Below are 23,499 nucleotides of genomic sequence, written 5' to 3' on the forward strand. Positions count from 1 at the left end.
AAAGCATTTGTTATTCTTTATGAAATATAATGTTTTCATTAAAATAAGAAAACCGCATAGATCAGGATAATTTCATATTTAGATGACTTGTTGCTTGTTAGAGTTCACAGGGCTCCATTTTCTGACGGGATAGCAATATTAGGGATCTGTTGAAATAGAAAAAATTAGTGACTATTTTGGTTTATGCAAATATTTTCAATATAATTTTACAGATTTTTGAAATATGAATGCAATATTATTTTTTTTTACAGGGGTGTTGAAATGAGAAAAGGTCGGATTTTGTGGAGAAAACGTGATATAAGTTGTAATTTCCTGAGGAAAATTATGAAATAGTTTAATATTTTATGAAAGAAAAACGTTATTTTATGCAGAGCAGGTTTATAGTAGTTTTGCATTTTATTTCATTTTGACTTTGGATTTTTAGTTCGTAGGCTTTTTTGCAAAAATGCTTCTTTTAGTTGAGACTTTATTACTTTTAGTATTAGGTTTAGTGTTTTGTCATATGGGGCATTTGTTGAGTGCAAGATTTTAAAAAATGTTATAAAGTATTGTGTAATAAAGTCAAATAAACTACAATTATCAAACATTATTCTTCCTGCGTCTTTACGGGCGTACAGCGATACCGAAATAAATACAATTAAATTCTATAATATCAACAGACAAAGATGAAAACGGACATTTTTGCTATAATGATAGTTTCTGTTAATTTTATAAATATAAGACCATTCAGTTAGTTTTGTATTTTTAAGGAATTTTCATTTTTATTTCCTTCACAAAAATCTTTCAATTTTAGTTGATTTTTGTTTTTTATTGTTAATTGATTGATTTTTTTTATTGTTGTTGTTAAATAAATTAACCTTGATTCAGAGAAAAAGGTTGTCGTATGCGAGCATGTACTCGTCACCGCAGACTGCTGAAGTCATTTCATTCTGTCTTGTCTTTTCATTGACGTTGTGTCCTTTCTATGAAGACAATTTCATGTTGCGTTTAATGACCTGCCGTTATCTGTGAATCATCTATTATGCATTGTGATGCGGTATAAACAGTTGTCCTTGCGAAGCCAAATGTCCTAGAATACAGGAAGAGATGTCTTGCTCGCTTTGTGTGCCAGTGAGTCAACACGTAAAAAGTTCATCCATGTTTTTACAATGTTGGCACAGCAGGTGACTGGCGGGAGCAGTTGTGCCCCCTGGTGGCCAGGTTGAAGGAGTGCGTGACCCAGGTGGTGGACAAGGCCAAGAGAGCTGTCACCTTTGTGCTTCTGCAGGAGGCCGCCTGCAGCATCCCGCAGGGATTCCTCCTACAGCAGAGGAGGGACGTCGTCTTCAGTCAGGCTGTAAGTCAAAACAACAACATTACTAAACTAACATGGATAATACATCAAATAAAATAAATGTAAATTAAATTAAATCAAACGAAAATTGTGAAATGTGTGTGAATAAAATCACGGAATGGAATAAAATAGGTTTGAATCAAATTAAATTTAATATCATTGTTGTATGATTGATGCAGCTGTAAAAAATACAGGATAAGTCGAAATAATAATGTAAGCTAAATTAAACAAAACAATTATAACACTGATAGAAATTGGATTCAATTAAATGTAGGCGGCAGGGTGGATGACGGGATCCCACGATGGCCTCACAGTGCAGAGGTGCAGGGTTCAGTTCGGCTTTCTTGCATGGACTCTGCATGGTCTCCTGTGCCTGCGTGGGTTTTCTCCGAGTGCTCCGGTTTCCTCCCACATTCCAAAAACATGCATGGCAGGTCGATTGAACACTCTAAATTGTCCCTAGGTATGAGTGCGAGCGCGGATGGTTGTTCATCTATGTGTAACCTGTCATGTACCTTCTCTCTTGAATGCCAGGTCAATGTGAGGTTTACTGTTATCTATCTTTATTGGTTTAATCAATTTTTAACACATTAAGTTATGGCTTTATTTCTTTATATTCTCTTACATATTTTAGTGGCCATGTGCGAGTGCGTTATCAGCACATGGCATACTTGGGAATGGTAAGAAGGACGTGGCAGCTCAAGTCCGTATCGAACCAAGAAGAAATATGTCAAGTACATTTTTAGAGTCGATAGTTCTTCATACAAGTGGTTGGATGAGTCTGAGTGAGTGATTTTAGCCGCAAAGTGTTCAAGCGCTTTGTTACAGCTCCAGCTGTTGTGTAATGCGCTATATACATAAAGTTGTGTTGTGTATCACTAAGACGAGTGTATTTCTCGTGTGTTCCAGCTGGCAGTGCTGGCGTGTGGTTTCGTCATGCGCGTGTATGCAGGGATGCAGGACAAAGGCTTCCTGAGGCAGCTCCACCTGGTCGGCCTGGTGGCCCAATTTGAAAGTCTGCTCAGCACCTACAGTGAGTTTGGAACTGCAGTTAAACAAATTCCAATGTAGGAGAACAGTACAGTGCCGTAGCGGGTTTTTCCGCTGAGTCATCACTTTAACGTGGCACCCGTCCCAAGGCGAAGAGATCGGCATGCTGGAGGATATGGAGGTGGGCGTGGCGGATCTCCAGAGGGTCGTGTTCAAGGTGACCCAGGCCAGGACGGACCACCTCAGTGACCTTCAGCCTGTGGTGCGAGGCAGACGGTGAGATGTGCGCCCATCCCTCACTACGGTGGACATTTCGTGGAAAGCCGCAACCTTGTCTACAGTATGCATGAGTATTGATGTCCAAGTTGCACATCAGTCATGACAGTGAACATTTATTCAAAAGCTGCTTGTCTCTTTACCTCAGTCTTTGTCCAATGGCAAACTGCCGTAATGGCGCATGACTGCCACCACCTGATATTGTCCTTCCACTGCACGAAAGCCAGCGTGAATCAAAAATGAAAGCTGATTTCCGATGCCAAAGGAAGGAAACGGCTTTAAAAATATGTCCCGCTTTGGCATTGTGGTTGTGCTCAGGGACCACTTCACCGTGGAGGTCCCACTCCCAGGCCCCGCCTTCCAGAACATGCCAGAGGAAATTAAGGACGGCCGTCCGCTGCGAGTGTTTCCGGTGCTTTTTAACGTGGGCATTAACGAACAGCAAACCATCGCCGAGAGGTCAGCGCCCATCTTGTGTCAATGCTTTGAACTTCTCTCACTTTTTCATATTCTCCTCCTGGCAAGAGAGACATTTTTTCCGAGGACCCCCTCATAATTGTTACACCAATTCGACATGGATCCATAAAGACAAGTTGATATTAAAAGGACATGTAAGACCGCGTAAAACTTTTTTCTTATTTTTTTCCGTACTACAATAATGTGGAAATACACATCCACTACAGTGGCACGATCATTTTAATTAGCTTTTTTTTAAATTATTAATTCAGGCACATTGATGCACTTGAAATCTTTTCTGATACATGTTATACAAATAATATTTAAATAAATATATATCCTTTAGGCTTTTTTTGTGTTTCTTGCAGGGTCTGGTTCCAAATGGTGTCTTATGTATTGTTTTCACAATCCTGGAGAAATAATTTAGAGACTAAAAAAAAGTTTCAAAATGTTTTCTTGTTCCAGGAGGTGTAACAGAAAATAATTGAGAAGCACTCTCTTAGAGTCAAATTTGTACAGGGAAAGGAAGTCATATTTCACTTAACTTTCTTATATATGCCACAATCTTATCAGGGATTTTAATTGGACCAAATCTAAAGGAGGTCGATGTAAGATGTTATGTTACATTCGATTCTATTTTATTTTGTGCAGTATACAGGTCTGGAAAAACTTAAGAGCACTTCTGTCATCAACCTTATTTTGAGCTTTTGAGAAAATTTTTTTTTTCCTTCAAACCATTCACAACTCTTAAAATTCAAATGGTCATTTGAGTTATTTTTCTATTTTTCTGTATTTTTAAGATTCTGTTAGTCTCTAATCATGATAATAAATGCACTTCATAAATAAATTGACTGAAAATGAAAATGGTCAAAATACCAAAAAGGGAAAAAGAGGATGTTTTTTACTCCTAAGTGTTTCCAGATGTGTTTATGCATTTTTCTTGGTTTAATTTATTGATGCCTTTCCCAGTACTTATGTACCTCTTTAAAAATGATAATCGCATCGTAATTCATTGCAAGCTACGGCTCGCAAACCCCGATAACCCCAGTTTGAGACGCAGTGATAAAGAAACGGCGTCCACTTTCTCCGCAGGTTTGGAGACATTTCCCTTCAGGAGAGGATCAACCAGAAGAACTTTGAAACGCTAGAGTGTTATTACAAAACGCTGAGCGAAAAAGTGCCACGTGAATGTAAGTTTGGTTCTCACCAAAGTGTGCTGGGACAGCCCACAAGTGAAGGTTTGACCCTCGCTGCTTTTTGTCTACCATGTGGTGTAAAACAGGTCTACCATGTTTCCAAAGCCAGACCGACATCAAGGAACTACTTGAAACCCTGGGCCAGAATGTAGTCGCTAAGCGGAGGAAGAATGTGGAGATTCTGTGGAGCGCCGCGGCGGTGAGCACCGACCATCTCGCTCCGCCTTCGGGGGAATGTAAATTTCCCACGCAGACGTGCAAACAAAATCGCCTTGGTTTGCATAAGTCACGCATCTGGAATTTGAAGCAAAAATGTTGGCAGATAAATGGTTTGCACCCATCAGTTGAACTCCTGTAACATCTGTCTTATAGTAAACATCTGTATATCTGCGGTTCGGCATTGGAGAATCCTCCGTTATTCGCTGAACGATGTAGGATGTTCCAGATAATGTTTTGTGGCATCTTGGTCCCAAGGAACTTTGTTGAACTGAGTTGTGCAGCTTTATTTAGATAAAAGTAGTGCTTTGCCAACATTTCCTGGGGTCTTGCTGCAAAGGTGCTGCGTTGCGCCGCTTCATTTAGACAAGACTTGTGGTGAACAATTTTGAAGTCAGTACTGAAGCTTCATTTTGATAAAAGTATTTATTTGCCATTAAGGGTGCCAAGGAAATATGTTGAAATGGGTTGAGGGGCACGGTGGCCCACTGGTTAGCACAATGGCCTCACAGTGAGAGAGTTTGATCCCGGCTCCGGCCATCCTGTGTGGAGTTTGCATGTTCTCCCCGTGCCTGCATGCTTTTTCTCCGGGTACTTCGGTTTCCTCCCACATTCCAAAAACATGTATGGCAGGTCGATTGAACACTCTAAATTGCCCCTGAGGTATGAGACTGAGCGTGAATGGTTGTTCGTCTCTGTGTGCCCACTGGTTGGCTAGCAACCTGTTCAGGGTGCCCCCCGCCTACTCACCGAAGATACCTGGGATAGGCTCCAGCGCCTCCGGCGACCCTAGTGGGGAGAAGCGGTATTGATAATGGATGAATGGATGGGTTGAGGGGATTTATTTAGACAAAAGTAGTGCGTTGCTGTCATCCTGTGGCATCTTGGTGGCAATGAGCTATGTTGAAGAGAGTTGAGGTGCTTCATCTAGACAGAAGTATTGTTTTGCCACTGTCTTTGTGCCAAAGAACTATGTTGAAATAATTTGAGCTTCATTTTGACTAAAGTAGTGCTTTGCCGCCATCTTGTGGCATCATGATTCCAAGAAACTATGTTGAAATGAGTTAAGGAACGTTACTGCGACAAATGTATTGCTTTGCTGCGATCTTGTGGCACCTTGGTGCCAAGGAACAATGTTAAAGTTTGTTGAGGAGCTTGTGAACTATATTGAAATAATTTGAACTTCATTTTGACTAAAGTAGTGCTTTGATGCTATCTCCTGGCATCTTTGTGCCAACTAAAAATGTTGAAGTTTGCATTTTGACAAATATAGTGCTTATCCGCTATCTTGGTGTGTAGAGACAATGTTGAAATGAGTTCAGGAGCTATTTTTTGACTGAATTACAGCTTTGGCCCTATTTTGATGCCAGGAAATTCTGTTGACATCAGTTAGGAGCTTCATTTAAAAGCAATGCTTTGACTGTCCATTTAAAAAGTCAAATGTTCACCGTGAGCTCAAAAGTTTTCCCAGCCTGGTTTAGCTCATGAACCTTATTTCCCGATGTCTGTCCAGATTTGCCGACGTCTGAACGGCATCAGGTTCACCAGCTGCAAAAGTGCCAAAGACCGAACATCCATGTCCGTCACGCTGGAGCAGTGCGCCCTGCTACGTGACGAACACCAGCTCAGCAAAGACTTCTTCATCCGCGCGCTGGACTGCATGCGGAAGTAAGGCTTTCCACGACATCACCATTGTGTTGCTTCTCCTAAACTGTGGGATCAAACCAGATTAAAGGGTCATTTCATCTAAAGCACCTTACGCACAGGCAACCGGCCACTTTGCTTTCAGAGTGCCGATTCAAATATAGAAAATTCAACAAACATGAATTACACATTACAGTTCATTGCGACTGAACTGTACTTAACAAATGTGCTGCACTTGTTTTGCAGACGAGATAAACAAAAAAACCTAAAGCTACTGTCATATTCCGCACAGCATGAACGCTACACTAGTGATCCGTGGAGCGCACATTTGGGAATAAATGTGCTAGAACAGGGATCGGCAACCTTTAATGCTCAAAAGAGCGTCTCCCACAGGACAAAAAAAAACTGTGGGAACCACAAAACCTTTTTGACATCTTGAGTGAGGAAGTGAGGCAAACACTGTATAGAAAAAAATAATAAAATCTCTATTCAAGTAATCCATGCAAACGAATAAAGAATTAGAAAGAAAAGGATTAAGGACTATTCCACTCAACGTTAAGTGAATATTTGCAAAATATTAGCCAATTAAAATGTGATGTTTGCTCGTGAAGCCCAGCATATAGCATCAACACATAAGTCGTCATCTTCATTTTAACGGGAAACGTTTTAATTATAAATTCATGCAGCATGAACATTAAGTATTCTGTTTTCTTCAGAAACTTTTCTTGGATTTATTATTTATCAGCGCTTGTGGTAATTAAGTGATAATATTTTCAGCGGCAAAAAAAAAACATCTAAAAACTGTTGAACACTAAAATCTTCACAATATAATTGCGTTTACAAAATCAACAAATTAGTGTCATTTAAATTTTAATTACAAATTACTCATTATGTTCCAAACGAATGGAAGACGAATGAGCCACATATGGCACTGGAGCCCCGGTTTGCAGACCCCTGTACTAGACTGATGGATGGCGGGTTTTTCTCATGCGCTCGAAATAGCCTCCAAGACTGTTAAAAATTGTTAGCATCCGATGCCAGAGCATCTGATTGACACAAAGTCTGATGCGGAAAAATCAGTAAAGAACCTACATTGTGAAATGTTCCCGAGTTATTAACCATTGTAGTTGTTGAATTTGTCTGAACTTTGGGACATTTCCGAGGAATCGTACCTCAACAAACTTCCCACCAATAATTTGCGTGATCCAAAATGGAAGACACATAATTCTATGATGAGTTTTGATCATAGGACGAGGAAGCTTGCAGTCAGAAATTTTGGAAATGGTGGGATCGGTTGTCTATGCTAATCGCATGAGAAATTAAAAACCTCAAACAAACTCCAGTAGCTTTCTCGTGAAAATTTTCTTTTTTAAAAAATACTGACTCTATTGTCATTCATTATTCTCTTCTTACAATCCAGATTTGGCCTTCAAATGGTAGGTTCCGGTGTTCCAATATGTCAATTGTCAAACCAAATTTTAGTCTGAAGCTGTTTTAACTGTTTTAACGGCTCTTTAGCCTCAGCAGTTGCTCAAAATGTTGGTCAACTGAGTGGATCTCGTTTTAAAGTGAGGATCACTCAAAAAGGTGTTGTTTTGGACATTCGGCAACAAGATGTCTGAAAATGCAAATATTTAAAAAAAAAATGGCTTGAACTGAAATACTCTATTCAAAAGGCTGGTTTAAGTGGCATCGCCACCTTCTGGCGTGGCATGCTCACTGCAGCATTTTTGAAGATCTATTTTCTTCTTATGAGGTATAAGCATCATGTAAGCGATATAAATGCCCAAGTTACGAGCAAACACTCAGTTGATTGATTCCTTTATTTTTGCTGTGTTTTACGAGTCAAAATTTGCTTCAGGAATGCCGCCGCCGCTATATGGCGACAAAAAAATACCACAACACCCAACCGTTACCCCGCCGCTCGCTCACGACAAATTAGATCCATAACTCAACTGTACCACTCTATTTAAACTCCCTCAATGGTGAAAGTAAACTTGAATTCATTGAATTGAACTGACCCTTTAACATGAGTTCCATTTGTGTCCATCCACTCACCCCTGCTTGTCGCATGTCACGATCACCACGTTCACATCAATGAATGCTTCCATCGCTACGCTTCCCAAACACCACCCAACAGCAATGACACAACTTCACTTTTAGAACTGTTCAGGTTGATCAAGTTTTCAAATGAGCAAACGGAGAGATTAAAGAAAGGTGTTTTGGTGTTCAACTGAAATGCGCTTGTGTTTATGCATGCCGGAATGCGCTTTGGCTCAACGCGTGGCTCGCATGCATTCTGGTGAGATGACAGTACTCGTTCAAAACAAACTCATAAAACATACCGTATTCAGACAAAAGTAGGTCAGTGATTAAGACCTGCTCGACTGGTTGTCATGTTGTCATGCGCAGCATCCACTGTCGGTACGTCGGTAGATAAGTCCGTTGTCGGTAATAGAGTTACAATACACTCCAAGGTAACTCTTTGTTTACCAGGCATTTTAGGTATGTGGTAGGTTCAAGTCAGCAGTGTCAAGGTTACAAGAGCAAAGTCCTCAAGGGTATAACCCCGGTGACAACCGGTCCAATCATTTTTTTACCGGAGGCAATGGGCAGGTGGGTCGAGCCATTGTCTGAAATAAGGGTGCAGTTGACTCCAAATGAAATGTTTCTGTTATAACCAGCATTCATTCAGAAAGGTATGTTCTCAAGATGATAAGGCCGAGAGTACAAAAGTAGAATCGTCTTGAGTACAAGCCCAGTGACAAGTTTTGTTTCCCTGAAGGTGCCATAACCTGACACTGAAGGTAGGTAGTACCTTCTGGTCCAATTTCAATCATCGAGGTACAGTAGACTTCAAGGTAAGTCTTTCTAGGTTTATCGGGACCCAAACAGTTTCGATATGTGGTGTGTTGAAGTTGGGGGTGTCAAGGTTACAAACGCAGAATCCTCGAGGGTATAACCCATGACAAACTTTGGATCCCCGAAGGGACAATAATGTACGTATTGTTTTGTCAGAAAAAAGCATCCAGCAAAATAGCGGCTTCAATTATTGCTAGCACCTCAAAAGTTCTGATATGTTGTAAGTCAAGGTTGAGTGGACTACAGAAGAATCCTCCCTAAAGATGACAGCATTGTAGCTTTTCCTGAGACAATGGATAGGTGGATAGGGTAACGGTCAGAAAATGGGATCCAGCTGACTCCCAGGTAATTGTTTCTCGCTGTACCAGATCCAAAAATATTAAGGCTACATCCACAATATTTAAAAGTCAAGATGTAGATTGGTGAGAAGGTTGGAATCGATTTCTGTGCCTCAAAGTCGATCACATTTCTAGAACCAATTAATGAACTCAAAGGGAAACTGTTTCTAGTCTATCCTGATACAAAAATATAAAATTGGGAGCTAGACACTCAGGTGCGTATGTCGAAGGGAGAGTGAGACAGGCAGGAGTTAGGTCGGGAGGACATTACATACTGTCGCTGGCTGCTTGGGTAGGAAGTGAGAATGGTCCTTCGAGGTTGGTAGGACAGTGGGTGCTTAGTTGGAAGGTTAGATGATTGGTAGATGCGCTAGGTAGGTGCATCCTCCTGCATGCCGCCTTCCTCCAGCCATGCTGCATTCTCCCATTTCCGCTCCCTCTCTTGCGTGTTGTCTTCATCTTCCCGGGCTAAAAGTCTCTCACTAACCTGCCTTGTTTGGCTCTCTCTCTCTCTGCCCGCGATCGGGGGCGGCGTCCTTCCTCCCTCAGTCGGCTGTCCCACGGAGAGTTGGGGCGCTGGGAGGACCCCGAGGCGGGCGCGGCGGCTGAGAGCAAACCGACGTCGCGTCACTTTTACCCCATCGCCCTGCTGCTCGTCAGCTCTCACCTGCTGGTCGTCTGGCTCATTTTAAGTCTGGTTTTTCTGCTGGCAAAGTATCAATAAAGCTGCTGACAACTACCACGCCTTCGCTCGCTCTCTTCGGCATCCGTGCTCACCATTCTCCTTCGTCTGATCACTCGCACGCACCAATGATGTGGGGGTTGCACTATTTTGTGAGCAAAAAAAAAAATCAAGTGTGTGAGAGCATTCAGTACTGAGCGTGAGTGTTTCAGCAGTGTGTGAGCAAAAACTGCATACCATGTTCCACTCGTGTCTGCGTGTGCCTGTGGGTGTGTGTGTTCCAGTTAGTGTAAGAGAAACAGAAGGAACATGCAAATATTTCAAACATGAAATGAAAGACAACATGGCAGTCGTTACCTGATTGTCACGGCAGACGTCCCTTTTGGTGCTCTAGCAAAAAATGTTTCAGAAGTGTGACTTGGGCTCACCTCCTTTCATGTTGCAGCTTTTGATCCAATCCTCACGCATTCGCTTCTTCTGAGGGTCTTCTAATCCGTATGGTCCAAACATAGGTCACACTGTGGAACAATTCCTTTGCAATACTAATAGAGTAAAATTAGGGGTTAACTTATAGACATTCACTCTAACAGAATGTTTCCTAGCTTGGAAACAACCGTGTGGTTTGGGAAATGTGCGGCTGAGAAAAGTTGAGACGTCGGTGACGCAAGTCTGTGTTGTCCTTTTTCAAGTGGACTTTGCTGCTCTATTATGAGCTTGTGAACGCCGCACCCTCAAGAAGGCTTGCCTTGATGAGTGTAGATAAAGAAGAGGATTTCATTTTTTGATGACTGCAAATTTTTCATTTGTATTGAACAATCCTATTTGCACTATTAACAGGGCACTAAAAACTAAATTGATATTTTTGCAATGGAGTGAAAACAATTATCATTATATTCATATTTTTTTAATATTTTATGACTTTCTATTGTATTTAGGTTCAACTTAAAATGGTAGTAGATAATACATATAAAGTGGAATCCTTTACCTTGTGGAATGGGATTGGCCGGGTCCATGAATAGTGAAAAACTGTTCCTTAGTCATTGACTAATATATAATAAGAATTGTTATTGTTATTTAAAAATGAAGTAACAATTCAAAAAAAAAAAATCTGAGGGAAAGAAAAAGTCACGGTTCAGATTGGATCACAGACTTTGAGTCACGGATTGGCTCATTTTTCAGATCAGCAAAAAAAATAAAATAAATAGAACTATGAATTTATAATGATGGCGTAATTAACTATTGTTAGTTGCTCCCATACTTGCGACTAATGTGACCGATGAGAGTTTCAACTGCCTCTGCTTCTATTATATGCAGACTAATCATGATGCCTTTATATGAACACCCAGTTTTTGTTTTGGTTCTTTCACCAACCATTCCGCGGATCGTGCCGGGCCAGAGCGTACGGATCACGACTTCATATAGTACAAAAAGTCAGTAATGTCATATTTATAGCAACGGCGTACTCATATTGCTTTCTTGATTATATTTAGCCTTAACTTCATTTTCATTTCCCTTATTTTAATTAAAAATATTTCTAAAAGTATTCCACTACATTACAATGTTACTTGTACAATAATATCATTAGATTACATTCATTTATATATTTTAGTTTAGTTACAGCATGGATTTTAGTTATTTTTTTAAATACCAATTCATAATTAAATTTTTTACAGAATTAAAAAAACTGCTAACACTACTAAGACCTCGGCCTTGAATTTGAAAAATCCCGTTGTGACTATTGTTTTTTTTTTTGGACTGTCAGAGAAGGCTGCCGCATGGAGAACGTGGAGAAGAACATCGGCTGCAGGAAGTATGCCTTCAACATGTTGCAGCTGATGGCCTTCCCAAAGTCTTACCGGCCACCCGAGGGATCGTACGGAAAAGTGGACACTTGACCGTTTCCTGTCTTTGTTGATTAGTTGCCGCCTGGTGTTCGCTGATAAGGTACAGTCCGGTCCGGACGAGCAACTCGACGTGTCATTTCATTATACTGTACACCAAATATTATTTATTTTTTCTATACCATTTGTTGCATTGAAATAAAACTGCCTTCCCATTTGCTCATCGTGTCTTTATAAGCTTGTATTAGAGTGCAACCAGAAAGTTGAGTGAACCCGAAGCAACACCTGCATCACAAATCATCCTTTCCTACTGAAATGAATGGAAATCGATTCTTATCCCCGATAAAACAACAACAAAAAATGTGTCAATGTGTTTTTTAATAAGAAAAATAAACCTACAGTACAGTCAAACAGCGTAATAACATATTGAAATAGCCACCAGTGGGCAGTATAATATATACATTCATGTATGCACAAAGAAGACGGTCACAACTGCTCAGGAAGCTACATACAGTAATGTTAGTCGTTTTTCACAGAGGATGAAGAATATGTGCCAGTCAGTATCATGTGTCTATGATTTTTGTTCTTTAGCATTAAGCTGGTGAGATGTCAACGTCAACCCAGAATGGGAAAAAGTACTTACATCTTGAAGCAAGCACCTTTATGAAGTATTTAAATTTGACTTTGGGGTGAAATTTCAGGATGAATCGCCGAACGTAATTTGACTATCTGTAAACTTTTGAATCCAACTGTTCCATAACTTGTTGTTCTCTCACCACATGCTGAATGGCAAAAGTCAAGTGAGGTGACCGATACGTTTTCTGGTTCAATGAAAACTGACATTTCAACAGACCTCTTTCATCATGCTGTTGACATTTTGATTCTGTGGAATGCCTTTCATCCAACCACCCAGAGGATGAAGAATCGTAAACATATTTCAAAACAAAAAGTGCCATTGTAACTCACGGGAGACTTCCGCCTACAAAGGCAAGAAGCATGCAAGCAGTCGGCATGACGAGACAGACGAAACGGACCGATATGGGAGGAATACTTTTTGGAGAAGCCTCCAACCGAAGAGGGTTGATGGCGGCTCTTGGGTGGCCCGTTTGTGTATGGGAATTTGGGAAACATGGCTTGTGTCACATAGAACAGGCTTTCAAACCAGTGAGGTACAGTGAAACTACCTCGACATGGCCTTCACGTCCCAGGATTACGTTGAATGTAACAGTGATGCTGATTTTGGCATTTCACATTATATGTTAGCATTAAGCTAACCGACTTTCATTATTTATGGTACGGTTTGAACATTATCCTTATCAATGTTATTATATTTAGCGATAACTAATGGAATGAAATGAATTGAAAACATTTTAGTTAAGGAAATAACATGCTTTCAAAAAATAAAATAACGAAAACTAACTGAAACAAACTTTTTCATTTACAAAGCTAACTTTAATTAATTATTAATTAATTATCGTCAATATCATACATGAGCTTTTGGGGTTTGTTTCCTTTATTTCACAGTACTTTGTGACTTCTTTTTTTCTTTACCTTGAAAAACACTCCAGATATTAAAAAAAAAAGTGACTAATACTAAAACTACTATAAATTAAATGCAAGAAATACTAACTGAAATTAAAAAAATATATATATATATAAACGATATTCAAGTTAACAAACATGGAAACTCCAAACCTATTATGACCCCGGTACCGGTAAGGTTGCATTTTGTTTTGGCCACCAGTTTTATAATGAATTTTTGGTCGTCTCGTGCGCAGATTTTCACTAATTTTGGGTGGACTTTAAAATAGGACCGACCCAACTTTTTGAGTTATTTAGTTGAAATGAATAACCTAAAAAACAACCCATAAAAATGTATTGGGCTATTATAGTGGTACATATTCCCCACGATAAACAGGAGTTCACTGTACTACATGTTCGGCATATGTTGACTTATTCCATTTTTTTTCTTTTGGGCAATTAGCATATTTTGAGCCAACAACATTCATTTCAAGCATATTTTAGGATTTGGTCAACATTCATGGCTACTTCGTAATGAGATTATGGTCACGGTCAAATATTGCTGAGCATTGCCACACCCTGCTACATATCATAGTGTCAAGTCCAAGCACAGTAAAATATTTCACACATTTCATTCATATCAACCTGCAAGGCATTATTTATAACAACAAAAAACACAATTAGAAATTATTTACATGTATATATACTTAGGTGCAGTGGTATTTGGACAATGACAGTTTTTTTGTTTGTTTTTGATCAAATCCTTGGATGGATTAAAAAAATAAATACATTTAAAAAATTTAATAATTGCACGAATGTAGGCACCGGATGAAGTATGTTGTCAATTAAATCCTAAAGATTAACAGGAACTCTGATCGAGAGGAAAAATAATACTAATAATAATACCTTATTTAGTGTATTCCTGTTTTCTTGTAAAAAAATAAATAAATAAATAAGAGTTTTGGTAACATGACCAAATATTCTTGTGAATTGTCATTTTTCTCATGAATTAGGTTGTATTTCATAATTTGTGATTTTTGTAAATTACTTTCTTCTGAAGACAAGATTTTCTATTGATTATTCCTGTAACATTCTGTTTACTCTGACATACTTTTAACGCCAAAATGTTCTCATATTTTTCTTGGCCAGCTAATGCTTTATTCTCATTATATGAAAACTTTTTTTTTCTTGTTACCTACAACATTTTCTTGTGACTTTGACTTCAATGTTTTAACTTATTTTGTTTTTTAATGGCAACTTTGTCAGAATTTATTACTCTGATGAATTCCAGGTTTATTCTCACATTTTCTTGAATTCGTTACAGCTTGTTGTGACGTTAAGATTTTATCTTTGCTATTTTTTTTTCTTATGAAATCGCCATTTTATTCTTGGAAAAAAAAAACATTTTGTTCTCGTAAATGTCCACTTTTATGTAGCAGTACAACTCTTTCCTTATAAAATTTCAATTCTTGGGCCTACTTTTTTCCCCTTGCTTTGCAAAGATTAGAATGCTGTCATTGTCCAAAAATGTGTGGACCTCACTGGTCATATAAAGACATTTTAGTTTCTATACAGTACATAAATAATGTACATCTTGTGGAATTTGATCGGCATTCATGAAGCCATCGCTTGCAGAAGGGTGTTCAGTCTTTTCAGAAAAATTGTTATATTCCCGAGTGACTGCGCCTCACATGGTGGACAGCTGACCTGCAAGTCAAAACAAGATACGATTTTATTGTTAAAATCTTTTTTTTTTTTTGGAATGGGCGGAGTTTTTTATTGGGTTAATACAATGAACACCCATTGCGGGCCGTACTGTAATAGATGAAAATTCGCAATATAGTCGATATGGGCTGGGCCATGAATAGTGAAAATCTCAGAATTTTATTCATTATATTTTTTTAATTAATTGCCTGATTAATTCTTTAACAGTTTTCAGTATCGATTTTTTTTCACAATAGGCATCGGCCTAAAAAAAATCCATATCATTCAGAGCCTGGACCAAAATATTACCGGCACCTCCTATGAATATTTGGATTATTTTAATGACAGAGAGATGGGCATTCCATCCCAGGGACGGAACGGTCAGTCCATCCGTCCCGGACGGACACCCACTTTGTGGCTGGAGGCCAGAGGACGAGAAGTTTTTTAAAAAGGATGGACGAAACAAGGACGGGGTTTTTTTTTCATCCAGCCCTTTAATCACCCCTTACGGGGTCAGGTATCCACGGAAGCCGATTTCACTGACAGAAACACGTCCAGCCTATCTTGCATGTATATTGCGCCAATACACTACTTCAGACCAAATGTGAAATATCGCGACGTGATAGGGCAGAGGGGGGTGGGGTCTTCCCACCAAGATGCTTAAGGCACTGATTGCTAAAAACAAATGTTTTATTATTATTATTTTTATTATTATTATTATTTCATTTGATCATAGTGGCGACTTTTGTGTTGTGAAATACAAATGTTGAAATGCTTTTATCACTGAGACATTAAAAATGTGACAAAAGAGCCATGTCATAGTGTTTGATTGATGACCAGTCATATCTACAACAGCCAATCACAGCCTCGCTAAAAATAATGTTTGCTACGTACTACGCAGGCTTATCGCCACAAATGTGTCAATGTCTGTGGCATTATTTAACGTGCTAAACATGTCTGTAAGAAATGTATGCATTAGTAAATAACGAGACACGGAAGTAGAATGGCACTTAGGGCAGCAGTCAAAAAAATTAAAAGCTTCAGTCGCTTGATATGTCAGGCTGCCAGGATGGCCGAGTGGTCTACGGCGCCGCGTTTAGGACCCAGTCTCCCCAGGAGGCGTGGGTTCGAATCTCGAATTTCCCCATTGTGGGACTAATAAAGGGAATATTATTAAAACTGCAATCACTCATTCCCAAAATGTATGTGGACATCTCAACTTATGGCCACATCAACCTCTAAAAATATTGCTCCAATATTTTGTATTTTATGGACGACGCATTTCTCTCAATTGTGACATCAGCTTTGTAATGAGCGCCTCTATGAAGAAGAAAACACCCCAAAAAGCTGAAACACTTGGGCGTTAATTTTAATATTTTCAGAGGTTGGTGTGAGCATAACTAGAGATGTCAAATCAATTTTGGTGATTATCGATTGCAGTTTCTGCACATTATCCACGTTTTGTTTCTTACATCAAGCATTCGGAGTGTCGTGTTGTGTCACTGTACAGAAAGTACCCCCCTGTGACCCTCGTGAGGATAAGCTGCTTGGATAATGGACGCATGAATCATATAAATAATAAAATACTGATATGATCGCTACGTCTTCCATTTTTGTCTATTGCGGGCATGTTTCTGCACATCGTGGTGCTACATTGAAGCTGCTCAAGTCTAAATTTCAATTTTAAAAAAAAATCAATCACTTCATAAAAACAGCAATCAAGTAGGAACGTAACCAACCAACTCCAATTTAGCGCGGGATCACTGTTCGTAAATAGTGTAGGAGAGGGATCCAGTGCACGTGACTCACAGCGTTGCCTTTGGGATGCAGACCGTCGTTGAAATTGTGGATGCAGTCGGCGGGAATGTTGTCAACTTCTTCTTCGTCCATGACCATCACCAGCTCCAAAAAGTAGCATTTAAGGGACAGAAGATGACACTTGGCCTGCGGGAGAGAGCAACGCCTTAGACCAGGGGTGGGCGAACCTTTTTGATTGGCAGGCCACAATGGGTTCGAAAATTTGACAGAGGGGCGGGACCAGGAGCAGATGGAATACATTTCATTTTAAATGAAAGTGAACAAAAGCATTACAACGATATATATGTCTTTGAAAAACCACAATATTTAGAAAATAAAACATTAACGAGGTGTATACATTTAATTTTTTTCAAGGTCGGTGGGCCGGGTTAAAACGTTTAATGGGCCACATGTGGCCCCCGGGCCGTAGTTTGCCCACGCCTGCCTTAGACGGATCTACAATGAAGGTTTATATATAGACAGGGATCCGTAAAATAAATGTTCCCATGTTTGGTGAATTCAATTCATACAGTAATTACACCATTTATGTACTGAACACTAACACAGTGTTAAATTTGTAACTCAATATTGAACATTTCTTTGTTTATTGTTTTTTTTTTCTCCTCTCAAAGGGATCAAATTAATTCATTATTCTCGCAAAAAAAATAAATGAATTCTTGTGAAAGACTTCGGAACACTAAGACTTTCTTTGTTACAATGAAACGCTATTACATTACATTATTCAATTCGGTGAAATTCTGACTTTCTGTCATAAATGGCAGACTTTTTTCATGGTGTGAATTTTTTTCTTATGTTATTATTATATACGCTGGACGCAGGTTATTTGCTGGATTTAGGGACCAGGCCAGGCCACATAACGAAACCCGCGTATAATTTGACACTCACACAAGTGTTGAACAAATGCTGATAAACCTCCAACATATGTATTTTAATACGATGAAAAAAAAATGCCAATGCGTGAATCTACGGGTGTCGAACCACAAGTATGTGGGGGTCTATTTTATTAGCTGATGACTTTTGCATGTGTAAAAAAAACAACAAAAAAAACTACAGTTTTTCTTGTAAAATGAAACATAATAATAAAATAAAAGTATTATAATTTGTAAATTACTGCTTTTGATTTAAAATTCTAATGTTTGAGTAACGTGATAAATTTTTCTTAGAAATTATGACTTTTCTGACTTTATTCTCATAATGGTACGATTTTCTTATAAATTAATATCTTTCTTGTCCAACTGCGTAACATAACAAATCATTCTTGGAAATCATGACTTGTATTCTCGGTACGTTAAGAATTATATTCTTGTATATAATGATTTTTTTTGGGGGGGTGACATTACGACTCCTCATAATAGTGTGATCTTTCATTTTTAACCTCTCTATTTTTTTTGTTAAATGACTTTTTCTTATAACATTCTGACTTTATACACATAATTTGACATTTTTATTTTCTTTAAATTACGACTTTCTTCTTTTAACATTACAATTCAATTATTTGCTTAATATTCCAATTAGATTTGAGAAATAATAGTTCTCTTGGAAATTGGCCACTGTTTATGATGTTATAAATTGCCTCGTAAATTGTGATTTCTTTTTTTAAACAATATAATACTGCACCAACTTTAACCTACCTGTGTTTGTTATTTCTCTTTTTGAGTTATTCCTTTAGTTGCTTCCTGAGCTGAAGTCTCACAAAATTGCAGTTGTTTCACTTTTGTGGTCTAGGTTTCCTGGAAATTTCGCTTCTACGCTAATTACAGCATTTTGGGGGGCGTTTGACTTACTTGAATGTCGTTCATGGTCGGAGCATACAACATTGCGCGGGACTCCTGAAAGAGCAAAGTTGAAAACATTTCGATGTCGCTTTGCCGAATAAAAGCGAAAAACGTCGCTTGTTGTGGCAAACCGCTGAAAGCAAAACAACTTGTATACCTTTTCCTCACCTCAATGGAGGGTGTCAGGCCACTCAGGCACAGCTGCAGCCGTTCCGAGTCACGTGCGGACAGTGCACACGATGTCGAAATCAGGAGGCTGCGGAAGGAACCATGAAGTCCATCATATAGTTACAAACATGTTTGCGTTGTTGATATGACATTGATATAAATACTCTGGTGCTCTCACGAGGACAAGTCAATTAATGATTGATGGACAATTAACTTTTAATTGGATTGCAAATAATTGTCGAACTAAACAACCAAGTAAATCTTTATTTGCCTAATTCTAATTCAGTGTGTGAGCGAGCCGTTCCACACTTCTAACCGACTGTTGCGTAATAGCAGTGCAGATTTACATTGTAGCCGTCTCTGTCAATGATATGATTGGCTAAACTGGGTGAAGATTCAGAGCCACTTTCAAGTGGCGGCTGGTCTTAAGTGAAGGCCCGCAAAATGACAGTTTGTCACTCGCGTCCGCCATGACGTGGATTGTTAAGTTTTGTTTTGTTTGTTTTGTTTTTTACAGTATATGGATGGTGGTGCATCATTTTTAAGAGAAGAGAAAAAGAGGCAGAGAAGGCCCCCTACTACGCTGTAATAAGAGCAGAGAGAGCATCACCCTGTTGGTAAAGATTTAGGTTGCTATTTATGTGACGTGTTCCGGCAGCAGTCTTGTGAAATGCGCTATATAAATAAAGTTGTATTGTATTGTATGGCCTTCTTCGGAGTGTCACATGATGTTGTGTGACAAAAAAAAAACTAACAAAAAAGATAAGGGAACCAACAAATTTAACTTTTGTTATGGTTTGCAATTGCCAGAGGTAAAACTAGATTGTGTTCTCAAAGTCACGCCAGGCAACGGTTGGCTCTGGAGCATAACACTGAGCACAGGTATTATTATGCACATATTTTATTCTTATATACATATATATATTTTGCTTTATTGTTTTTTCAAATCATTTGTACTGTTTCTAAAGCATGTTAAGTTCAATTGTCTCATGTGTCTATTCATGTACAGCTGTAGAGGGGTGGAGAAAATGGAGTTGAGTTGAGAAACCTAAGCATCCCCACTGCTCCCAAGTAAAAGACAAAAGGTAAGCAGAGCTGCATTGACACAAATTAGCATTAGATTCTGATAAACAGCACATATAGTACTTGAATAGGTGTAGTGAATGTATAAAATAATTCACAATTTGGGAATTTTATTGAGCACAGTTTGGGTAATGTGAGAAGTACTGCAATATGAAAATCTGTTCTTAAAATGTTGTAAACCATTTTAATAGGTTACATTTGCACTGGGAAAGATGTGAAACTGTTTTTATGTGTGAAAAATGCGGAAGTTTGGAATGTCATTTTTAAAACGTGGGAAACAGATGGTGGAGTGGCTTTAACGAGGAGTAATAATTTCAGTTGGAATTATTTGAATCAGTGGAGGCATGTAGAATGTCAAAAACTGGCGGAATGGTGTTTTTCCGCACTGGCACGATAAGCCACTCGATTATGCATGTTTGCACGGGAACCAAAGCGATCCTACACTGCTGTTGTCGTACCTCAGCACAAACACACAAAGCCACACCTGAGTTGTGCGTCTGTCCCTGCACAGGTGAGGGCAGAGCTGCAGCCGGATGCCTGTCTGGAAACAACACGGACGGGTTAGTGCACATCCTCGCATGTTCGCCGCTTCCACGCTTGAAAGACGCTGCTGGCCCTAAAGCTACTGCGCAATTACATTATCAACACAGATGGCTAACTTCCCCACAAACACAACTGATACTTGTTTTTGTTACACTACAAAATGTTGCCATGGCCAGTACACTCACTTTTTGATTGACACAGTCAAAGAGCTATTTATTTAACCATGTTTATTATAGCGGGTTGCAGCTGTGAGGGGTGACGCTGTTATTGTTCCCAATGTTTTGATTATTATTTGGCTGCAGGCGAGGGAAATAAATGATAATGCCGCATTAAAAAAAATAATAAATAAACATATGCCTGTGAGCATTATTATCCGTCTAAATGTGTCAAATACGCGTTGCTGTCGATGCTAACCGTTAGCATGTCACTGGTGTTTGTTTGTTTGTTTGTTAGCATTAAGCTAAGCGGTCTTTCTTGTATAAATCAAAGTTAGGTTGCTTTAGATACACAAAGTGTGATTTTATTAGCTCATGTTAACTGTGACAGTAACCATCAAAAGAATCTTGAGCCGCTTTTTACAAGAATTGTCCGCGAGTATTTTTAAAGGCTTTCCCACAGATGATGAAACCTGACAGGCGGGGCACACTCCGACGTGGGTGTCTAAGTTACATTTCCAGATGACACACTGCGTCTTTATCTTGAATGCTTGCTTTCGGCTTGTCTATGTTTTGCATAGCTCAAGTACACAAAAGGTTAAACGTAGCCCTTGTTGTGTTGTTTGTTGTTTACTGTTTACTGTTTGCTTAAATGGCTGAACGTTTGCAGACTTTCACTCTTTCTATTTTGAATTGTGCATAACTTTCACATGTCTCCAAATTGCTGGAGAGCTGTGGCAATTGTATTTGAAAGTTAGTTTGGCGTCATTTGTGTTTAATCTTACAATGGACACACTTCCTGAATGTCAAAACGACTTCCTGAAGTCGACCATTAGAGCAAATCTGAAATGTCATCCAGATGGTTTTTGCAAGGTTTCTTCGCTAGATCCCCTCCCAAATCTCTTTTTTCAAGTGGAGGGATAAAACCAATCTGGATTTTTTTTTTAGCGCAATGCTGATTCTGATATTTCAGGCTGACTGACTGTTTTACAATAATCTTTTGGTATTTGTATAACTTTACAACAGGGAGAAAAATCAGCAGGATAATCTGATGATTTCTTAGTCTTATGGTGTGATGTGTTATGTCTAAAAACTAAATACAATTTGCAAAAATGTATATTTTTATATATATAGAGACTTTGTATCTTTACATGTATGAGTTATCTGAACCACTTCTCCTCACAACCAACGGCGCTCACACTTACACTTACGGACAATTTAGAGTGATCAGTCAACCTGCCATGCATTTTTTGGAATGTGGGAGGAAACGGGAGTACCTGCAGAAAACCCACGCAGGCAAGAGGAGAACATGCAAACTCCAAACAGGAAGGCTGGAGACAGAATTGAACCCAGAACCTCTGTACTGTGAGCCAGACGTGCTAATCAGTAAATCCTATTAAAAAGCAATTAAGTTGTCTATCCACTTTTTATCACGATTTTCCCTCATGTAAAATATGTGTCCTGGATTTAAAAAAAAAAAAAAAAAAAGTTAGTTGGAAACACTGCTCTAGACAACCACTACGCCTGCTTCAGGCACTCCAAATCAGTTCGTTGTCCCACGGTCAAATAAATAAATATAGCTAAATTATTATTTTTATATAGACACGTTTTTATTCTTTAGCTTTCGACTCAACAATCGACTGTCACTATTCTGCTGTTCTTCTGGATGGCCGAGTGGTCTAAGGCGCCGCGTTCAGGACCCAGTCTCCCCAGGAGGCCTGGGTTCGAATCTCGAATTTCCCCATTGTGGGACTAATAAAGGCAATATAAAGGTGTTTATGTGTTTTCATTTGTGTTCTAATTACCTGCTAATTTACATTATGGTATATGGAAAGCGCTTTGTTACAGCTCCAGCTTTTGTGAAATATGCCATATAAATAAAATTGTACTGTATTGTATTATTGATCACTGGGCACACAACTTGGACCCAGCCCACCTGTGTCAAGAGTCTGTCAGCTGAGTGACGCCTCGAGAAAGTGTTGTAGGCGGTGTTCCCAATCGACACCCAGATGAAAATGAAACTTTTCAGCGCTTTTGACGGACCTTCCAGTTGCGGTTTATGAAAAAAAACACATTGGCCTGGAATGGAAATCGTGCTTGCCACAGAAGCGCACGCGAGGCTCACGCGGTTAACCGCTCGGTGGGTCGTATCACCAACCGCACCGCACCCTTTCCACGCGTTGTCCTACGAACGAGACTTGTGCGGTTTCGATCGCAAACGACGCGCACGCACCAACCAACGCAGCCACTGAAAAGGAATTGAGAGAACAACATAGTCATCTTACAGTTCCGCGAGTGATCAGCCGGACGGGGACCAGCGGGCGCGCCGTCATGAAGTCAGTGTGCGCCCCGTTAGTGGGGCTCCCCTGCGGAGCTGCAGTCCATGGTCATCGCACCATGACGTGTCAGTGGACTACTGCGGGTCGGTGTTGGAAACTTGGAATGATTCCTATCCGCGCGTGCGTGCTCTTCGTCGTCGGGTTACAATGCCAGGATGTGCAGAGATTCCTCCAGAAATCAAGCCTTACACTTTACACGTACGAAAAGCTCAGTGTGGAGTGAACGCTTCTGATTCGTCATGTGTGAGAGAGAGAGAGAGAAAGAGAGAGAGTGCGCGTGCGTGGAGAAACTTGTGGTGGTGAATACTTTCTGCTACCATTCAAAGTGACAATGATTAACTAACTTCAGAGTTTACGTGACTACAAAAAAGGCAGGAAGTTGTACGACAACAGCTGCTCTTTATTGAGGCTACAAAAACAACAGGAAAGGTATACTAGAACTGCATGTTTAACTTGATTTGGGGTTTTTCACAGGCACCTTTAATGGAGGCAATTAATGTGCTGATGTAACAGGTGTGTTCGACTGCGTTGTGTTTCAGGATAGTGACGACACACAGTA

At 39.5% G+C, this 23,499-nt stretch overlaps 2 protein-coding genes across 11 annotated transcripts in view; one reads left to right on the top strand and one right to left on the bottom strand.

The window, feature by feature from the left end:
* Positions 1–12,053, top strand: part of inpp4b (inositol polyphosphate-4-phosphatase type II B) — a 177,737-nt gene extending 165,684 nt beyond the window's left edge. For 8 of the 10 annotated variants that reach the window (XM_088303812.1, XM_088303809.1, XM_088303808.1 and 5 more), the window contains 8 exons: positions 1,161–1,336; positions 2,243–2,366; positions 2,473–2,599; positions 2,918–3,058; positions 4,148–4,245; positions 4,338–4,450; positions 5,981–6,135; positions 9,861–10,050. In XM_088303812.1, the coding sequence (XP_088159938.1) occupies positions 1,161–1,336; positions 2,243–2,366; positions 2,473–2,599; positions 2,918–3,058; positions 4,148–4,245; positions 4,338–4,450; positions 5,981–6,135; positions 9,861–10,035 (1,109 nt within the window). In that variant the 3' untranslated portion in view covers positions 10,036–10,050. Of the gene's footprint in view, positions 1–1,160; positions 1,337–2,242; positions 2,367–2,472; positions 2,600–2,917; positions 3,059–4,147; positions 4,246–4,337; positions 4,451–5,980; positions 6,136–9,860; positions 10,051–11,755 lie in introns of those variants that run through there. The other 2 variants (XM_088303810.1, XM_088303811.1) reach the window with 2 other exon arrangements.
* A 142-nt stretch (positions 12,054–12,195) lies between these two features.
* Positions 12,196–23,190, bottom strand: il15 (interleukin 15). Its single transcript, XM_088303820.1, has 6 exons — positions 22,887–23,190; positions 20,362–20,444; positions 18,821–18,908; positions 18,662–18,706; positions 16,869–17,003; positions 12,196–15,062 (listed from the first exon to the last, which is right to left on the bottom strand). The coding sequence occupies exons 1-6, from the start codon at positions 22,932–22,934 to the stop codon at positions 14,970–14,972; spliced, it is 492 nt and encodes a 163-aa protein (XP_088159946.1). The 5' UTR covers positions 22,935–23,190; the 3' UTR covers positions 12,196–14,969.
* Positions 23,191–23,499: the final 309 nt, after the last annotated feature.

The sequence above is a fragment of the Idiotropiscis lumnitzeri genome, chromosome 8 (assembly GCF_059441095.1).
Source record: "Idiotropiscis lumnitzeri isolate Australia: NSW breed Sydney's pygmy pipehorse chromosome 8, RoL_Ilum_1.0, whole genome shotgun sequence".
NCBI classification, from domain to species: domain Eukaryota; kingdom Metazoa; phylum Chordata; class Actinopteri; order Syngnathiformes; family Syngnathidae; genus Idiotropiscis; species Idiotropiscis lumnitzeri.

Coding starts and splice junctions, on each gene's coding strand:
- il15 (XM_088303820.1), bottom strand. CDS start 22,934: ATGACGGCGCGCCCGCTGGTCCCCGTCCGGCTGATCACTCGCGGAACT. Junction 18,707..18,820: donor GCCTGACACCCTCCATTGAG/GTGAGGAAAAGG, acceptor TTGCTCTTTCAG/GAGTCCCGCGCAATGTTGTA. Junction 17,004..18,661: donor CGACCATGAACGACATTCAA/GTAAGTCAAACG, acceptor TCTCTCCCGCAG/GCCAAGTGTCATCTTCTGTC.